At 42.3% G+C, this 7,722-nt stretch overlaps 1 protein-coding gene across 31 annotated transcripts in view; it reads left to right on the plus strand.

Moving 5' to 3' along the window:
- Nucleotides 1–3,620, plus strand: part of Clasp2 (cytoplasmic linker associated protein 2) — a 189,055-nt gene extending 185,435 nt beyond the window's left edge. For all 31 annotated transcript variants that reach the window (XM_026779561.1, XM_026779564.1, XM_026779560.1 and 28 more), the window contains one exon: nucleotides 1,896–3,620. In XM_026779561.1, coding sequence (XP_026635362.1) covers nucleotides 1,896–1,982 — 87 coding nt within the window. In that variant the 3' untranslated portion in view covers nucleotides 1,983–3,620. The remainder of the gene's footprint in view (nucleotides 1–1,895) is intronic.
- The last annotated feature ends 4,102 nt before the right edge of the window (nucleotides 3,621–7,722 follow it).

Genomic DNA, 7,722 nt, shown 5'->3' on the forward strand with positions numbered 1-7,722 from the left:
CCACCTTGAGGACTGCTGGAGTGCCCTCCACCAGCACTGTTCCCACCATGGTCCTTAGTTTAATGGCTGCTGGCCATTAAACTCATTAGAGTCACCACCACCATAATTACAGCAACCAGAACTTTATGGTCAGCACCATCATGGTTTTCATATTGCGGTCCATCACTCCCATAGCCTCCTCTGTTCCTGTATCTAGTGCCACTGATAGTGGTCACCATTACCTCTCGAATAACACCGGTGCTGCCGCCTCCATCACTGTAGCTTCCTGTCCACTGAAATTTCCACCATGGCCAAAATTACCTGTTACCTCGAAAGTGTCCTGTACAACCCCTGAGTACCTAGATCCACCCCCAGGACCTCTCTGTGACCCAGCAGACCACCTCTCACAAAGGAAGGCCTTTACACTCACAGTTTGTACCCATTGGTATTTTTGAGCATAATTTTTACCAACTATCTCATGATTATAATTCAGAAGAGCAAATTCTCTCCCTTTTCTATTCTATCCTAGCTTTATGGTTCAATCTTGCCATCCTTTTTCAAGGTGTGTCCCCCGCCCCCAGTTATTTTCTGCATCTGTCACACCACCCACGTTTTCTAAACTGATAAGGGACACTAGGCTTTAAAATCCTTTCTTTGGCTCCACTGTCAACCTTGTGTAATTGAGTATACACTGCTGTCTCTACCTCTTAGCACAAGACTAAGTCACCAAAAAGAGGGGGGGCGCTGGAACGTTTTGTTTGAGAGTCTCTTATTACCGTCTGATCTGTCAAGATGTTTTCTTAAACTATTGTCTGCGGTTCTGAAGCTTAGGACACCAGTAAACAGCTTTTGCAGCTGCCCTGCTTCCATTTCAAGTTCTGAGAATCGCTCCTTGGAGGCCAGTCTAGGGTTCATAGCAAATTCCAGTCCAGGCTAAACTATAGCTCAGGACTGTTTCCAAAAGCCGACAGCAGACAATCAAATACTGGGCTCCTCTCTCTCCAACTTTATTCTTTTGTTCTGTTCTGGTTTGGGGATGAGTGAGAAGACTGAATTTTCTGTGTTAAGATTCTGCTGTGCAAGCTGGCCTTGGGTTTGCATCAGGTCTTCTGTCATTGCCCCTGAGGCCTGGGGTTGCAAGTGTGGGCCACCACTCCTCTAGCTCCTCCTGTGGCTTTACTGTAATCCTGATTAACGTGCAGCTTTGACTTGGTATCGTAAACTAGAACTTTCTAGTCCATCCTTAAGACTTAAACAATTAGATAAAGGTTATTCACCTTACTGGATTAATACTCCCGGAGCTTTTTTTTTTTTTTTTTTTTCGAGACAGGGTTTCTCTGTGGCTTTGGAGCCTGTCCTGGAACTAGCTCTTGTAGACCAGGCTGGTCTCGAACTCACAGAGATCCGCCTGCCTCTGCCTCCCGAGTGCTGGGATTAAAGGCATGCGCCACCACCGCCCAACAAAACTTGTTCTTATCTACAGAATGAGAATTAACTATAACAGCTGAATTATAGCTGGATGCAGCTAACTGGAAGCATTTACCTTCATTCAGAGTTTTCCCAACCCCAACAATTGTCATTACTGTGAGCAAATTTATATTTTAAGTTGCAAAATGACAAAGTAAAAATAGACATAAAGGGTAAGGCATGTGTCTCAGTTGTAAAGAGCTTGCCTAACATGCTCAAAGCCCTGGGCTCAGACCTCAGCACCACATAAATTGATCACGATGGAAACAAGAGGGACAGCGTGAACCATGGGAGACCCTATCTGTCTTTCAGATACCATATATATCTGTGTATATATATATGATTTCTTAGTGAGTATTATTATTATTATTATTATTATTATTATTATTATTATTATTATTATTATTATAGCAGTTTGTTCAAACGGTGCATGTGGCTTTGATCCACAGATGAAGCTGCTGAACCTTTACATCAAACGCGCACAGACGGGCTCTGCAGGAGCTGACCCTACTACTGATGTTTCTGGACAAAGTTAGTGCTGCAGGTGGAGCCTCCCAGGTCTCTGAAAAGGCAACTGCCCACCCTCCTCAAGGAAAGGAAACTCTCAAGTACAGCTTTGGGGACTAAGCTACCCTTTCCCAGTTCTAGCTTTTTGTTTTGTTCCGTTTTGTATTTTCTGTAACAGAGGGTGTCCTCAGTCTGCATGTAACTTTATGATAGTTATTCCAAATTCCGGAAGAGCAGTATTAACATCGGTTGATCAGTACAAAGTAACTTTTTAATCTAATTCACCATTTCACATGTTTGTACTTCTTTGTCTTCCCATTAACCTTTGCCAGTGTTATGATTGTATAAATTTTTTTAAAATGCTGGTTAAACAGGAATGCTTCAGGCTTTAAAAGTTTAACAGTCTAAACTTTTTATTTTGCCTTTGTTCAACTGCAGAAGAATATTTTTATTGCTACTTTGAGTTTTGTTCCGTATCATGTCCTATGCTAGAAATATTGACAATGATGTGAGACAAAGCAGGGCTACTTGGAACTCCAGCCAGACTCCGTTGATGTGGCGGTGGTACGTGTCATTAGCTGCGACTTCTTTGGGATGACCTCAAAGAGAAATGTCCTAGAATTAGCCAGTTCTGTAAGACTGATGGTGTCTTTGGTTCTTGATCTTGCCACCTTTGTTCAAAGCCGTGCCCCTTCTCTGACCCCGTAAGAAAGCTGCACCAAATTACCTGCCTGGGTTTCCATGGGAATTATTAAAATGGAAGGTTTTGTTGCAGAACTTTTTGGTTTATCTTTGTTGTGAATGATGCTTTTTGTTGTATTTATTAATATCAAATTCACTTATGAATAGACTTGATAATGAAAACAGATGAGAAAAATCAAGTGCATGTTTGTCTTTGACTGTCTTCTGTTTCTTAGTTGATAAACTAATTATTGCCATGGGAGTCAACTAGCACCTTTTTGTTGAATGATGGAACCTGGTTTCCTTTGACCATGAAATTGTCTTATGAAAACACTGATCCTGATGAGAGAGAAGATGGTGCCGAGGCTCTTGTACAATGGGCTCACACTTTCTACCTCCTCAGGGCTGACATTTTAACTGACCCGCTGCCTGTAGTATCTTGGAAAACTACTTGAAGGTGATGTTTTGTTACCTTCTAACATTTTTTTTTAAATCACTTCTGCTAAAGCTATTGTTTTTATGTGCAGCCAGCTTTTAAATATTACCAGTTTGGGTAAAACACCAAATTAGGTAATTTGGAACCAGGAGACGATTTCTCATCTTGACCTTTTTTTTGTTTTGTTTTGTTTTTTGTTTTTTTCTATCCTCACATAAGGTGAATTTGACTGGAAAGCAAATGACTGTTAGGGAAGCAGTTTGCTATTGTTACAGAGTTATCTATACTTTGTTCAGCTGAAAAAAAAATTGTAGAAATGTATGTAAAGAACTTAAGCCAAGAGAACTGGACAGACGATTGGTTGTAGACTTTTTCCTTCCTTTGTTTTTGTTCTGTTCTAGCAGCAAGGAAAAGATATTGCTCCATATCCTCCCCTACCTGTAACAGTTTTGTTTTTTGCTGTTAATGACATTGTGTATTTATAGTTCTATGCTTACTGTTGTGCATATACTGGCAATAAAACTGTACATAACATTACTTGAAAACCTTACCAATGTAGCTCAGCTGTTTCTGTCTCACTGTAGCAATAGGTGTGGGTTGTCTTGGACCAGTTATGTTCTCATGAATTTTATATGTGCATTTGAGTTGCAAAGATCAGGAACAATCACCACAACCCAATATATATCAGTACATGTGTGTCTTATAGCTCAAACATTGAACTCTGCTTAGTAATATTTTGTATTCAGAGATTTTTAGTGTATTTCATAATCATTTTGAATTTTGATCTCTGCTTTAAAATATTATTTTACTTACTGTTAACTGAGTAGATCGATTTAAAGTTAATAATAGCATTGAAAAATTAGATCTAGCCCTTGTGTCTGACAGATGACCATACAAAGCTACTTTTTAAATGTCTTCAGCTGAAGAAATGGATCATAGCTGAGAAGTGCTTGCTTTTTGTATGAGTAGGGTTCTCTGATAGAATGAATCTCTCCCTGTATATATAGAAAGGAGATTTATTAGATCCAGCTAATCCAACAGTGGCTGCCTATGAATGGAAAGTCCCAAGAATCCAGTACTTGACTAGTCCACAGACTGGACATCTCAGCTGATCTTCAGTATATGCTGGAATCCTGAAGAAGTAGGCTCTAAAGCCAGTGAAGTATGGGGATTGCTCATGAGGCAAAGCAAGCAGGCGAAGAGCAAAATCTTTCTTCTGCGTCCTTATATAGACATCCGGAGAAGGCGTGACCCAGGTTAGAGGCAGGACTTCCCACCTTAGAATGTCTTCACTTAGACTTAGAAATACTACTAAAGAATATAAGGACGCAAAAATAATAAGACAGGAAAACATAGACTAGTACTGGGAGGGAGTGAATACTGAAATTACCCACATTTAATTTCCAGTTACTTAAAATATCCTGGGCCCCAAAAGGTAGGAGAAGACAAAAACCTTTATTAACATGATACAAGGAAATGAATGAACAGACCATTTGAGGGTCCACACTTAAACATTCTGTTGCTAGAACTAAACAAGTCATCCTAGACAAAAACATTCTGTAGGCAAACCACTCCCTGGGTGGAATCCAATGTTATCTTTCTCAAGGAACTGGAACCTTAGTTGGATCCTTAGACTTTTGCTTGAGGTAGAAACATATCTATTCCTGAAATACAAGGTCTGGCTATTAACCACACTTGCTGACAATAATCTTGAGAGAACAGAACTCTCTGATGTAAATCTAGGTGGGACCTTTGTTTGAGGTAGAAATGCAATAACCTTGAAGGACTAAAGGTAAGTTCCAACTCTCTGACCTTTGGTCAACACGGAAATGGGCTCATTTCTGGGCTTCCACATTTTCTCCTTCAGCACATCCCATTCAGAAGTTTCAGGTTAACCCAAGGTGAGTTTGTAAAAGTTACTCTCATGAAAAATAGTGATTTGGGATTTTTGTTATTGTGGGTTTCATTACTGTTGTTTGGGTTGGGGTCCTTTGGAGACTTTGGTGGTGTTGTTTCCTATTTTAAAGACACAGTCTCATATAGCATGGGCAGCCTCAACCTTACTATATAGCTGAGAATGATCTTGAGCTCCTGGGGATCCAGTCCAGAACTTCATGTATGCTAGGCAAAGATTCTGCTAACATCCCCTGCTCCAGAATGGTGGGTTTTACTTCAAAACATTGCTATCAACTCCAGAGTCCACAGAAAGAAATAAAATTTCAAACAAAAGAAAGCATCAGAGGCTAGAGAATTTCCTTACATGAGTTTTACTTCAGGTCAGCCATACAGTGCAGTAACCAAGGAAACCAGACAAATACCTTTAGCTGGCTGGCTAGTACTAAAAGTCTGAGGGTTGTCTGAGTACTACATGGCTACACTTGTAGGCAGTGGAATGATTCAGCCACACAACATGACTGACACTTCCAGGTTCCAGAGCCACACACGTGCGGACAAGCCCTCAGGCAGAAGTGCCTAATGACCCTGGGAATCTTAAAGGACCCTGCGTAACCCACGTGCAGCACGGTTGCATCATCTATGTATGACGCAGCTGTGTGAGCCCTTGCGCGCATGTGTGAGCTCCATCATCTGCATATGATGTAACCACACCATCTCCCAATGTGCATGTGCTAGGCAGCTTTTGTTTTGTTTTTTTGAGACAGGGTTTCCCTGTAACTTTAGAGCCTGTCTTGGAACTAGCTCTTGTAGACCAGGCTGGCCTCAAACTTACAGAGATTCGTCTGCCTCTGTGCTAGGCAACTTTTAAAGCTGGACGCGCCATCTCTCTCTCTCTGCACACTGACCTTCACCAGACCTACCTGGAAACCCCCACCCCCATAAATTATTAAGCAGGTTTGTTGCATGTTCCATGTTTCCTTCTCACTTGCGCCAGGTAATTTCATTGGTCCCGTGAGACTCGGATGACTCTCCTGCCCTGAGCCCCTCTCCCAGGGTCGGGATCTGAACCAGGTATTTCTTCCACAGCAACTGCAGGTTCCGTCTGCCTCAGTGCGACCTCCACGCACACCATCAGCTTCAGTTGGTGAGCTTCCCCATTCTGGTCAGCTTAACCGTTTCTCCAAACCTGTGAAATTGACTGTTGAGCTCCTGGCAATCTTCTGGTGTTCCTAGAAACGGGGGACAGCCCCCAAACTTGTCACAGATACAGTTGAGCCCTTCACTGACATTCATCTCTGGATTGTTTCCCTTAGTTGAAATCGTATTTGAACAACCTAGGGTCAGTCCTCTTGCAGCTGGGGGTCCAGAGTCCCTCAGATTTTTTTCTCTTTTTTCCTTTTTCTTTTAACCCACTCATCAGTGGTCTCCGCCATGGCCTCTCTGGCTTCTGAGTCACCCCAACCGGAGCCATTCAGGCTTTAACACCCCGCTCGTAGGTCGAGGATGTCCTCCTACAAGCCCTGTAGTGTTTGCCACCTTCACACCCCATCCATAGAGGGGAGATGTCCCCCTATAAGCCTTTTATTGCCATTTTCGCGGGTTTTCACGGTTTCAGCTATGGGTAGCAAGCCATCCAAGACCATCAATCCAGCCTCCCCCCCTGGGAGGTCTTTTAGAATCCCGAAAACCCCAGGCCTTAATGCCCTACTTACAGATTCCCACACTTGTCCATCTTTGTTCAAAAAAGGTCCTCACAATTTAGATAACAATTTAAAGTGGCCACCTAACAGCACTTTTGATCCCGATATTCTATGCGAGCTTTCTTTTTTTTTTAATTTTTTTATTGACATTTATTGAGCTCTACATTTTTCTCTGCTCCCCTCTCTGCCTCTCTCATACTTCAGCCCTCCCCCAAGGTCCCCATGCTCCCAATTTACTGAGGAGATCTTGTCTTTATATACTTTCTACTTCTCTGTGGGAACTTTCTAACTACTGTCAGTGCACAGGCAAACGGAAGGAGTTTCCTTATATCTAAGCCTTTTACTATCTAAGCTCTAAATCCCAGTCTTGTAATCTTACTTTTCATGATATCCATATGATCCTATCTAATAACCTACTTCCTGAAGAGTGCAAGTGAGTTTGGGAGCAGGCCAGACTACATGCAGACGAGATTCACCAAACATACAACACACCCTCCAAGGGCAGAGGCAATCCCCGAGCAGGAACCACACTGGGATTATAACACCCCAGGTGGAATTTCAGCTAGGGACTGGTTTTTGACTTGCCTCCTGGCAGGTCTCTATAAGGCTTCCCTCAAGCCAATAAACTATAATAAGCTCTCAGAAGTCATTCAAGATACGAAGGAAAATTCTCATTTTTAGAATACCTCACTAAAGCCCTCTTGCAATATACTAACTTAGATCCAGAAACCACAGAAAGCAAACAGTTACTCATGACTCTTTTTTTTTTTTCCTCAGTGCTATCCTGACATTAAGGCTATACTTAGACATTTGGAAAAAGGCCCCTTAACCCTACAGGTGGAAGTCTTAGTGTTGGCTTTTAAGGTGTACCATGCAAGGAATGAAAGCTGCTCCCTTGCCCCCCGGGTAGAACTGGTCTCTGGGCCCTAGCAGCATGCCCTAATCCTCATCTTGGTCCCACAAGACCTTGTCCAAGATGCCATAGGGAAGGACTTTGGACAGTTGATTGTCCTCATGCACATCGTGGCATGGAGTCATCAAACCCAGAAAATTCCC

This window comes from Microtus ochrogaster, chromosome 5, assembly GCF_000317375.1.
Source record: "Microtus ochrogaster isolate Prairie Vole_2 chromosome 5, MicOch1.0, whole genome shotgun sequence".
In the NCBI taxonomy this organism is placed as follows: domain Eukaryota; kingdom Metazoa; phylum Chordata; class Mammalia; order Rodentia; family Cricetidae; genus Microtus; species Microtus ochrogaster.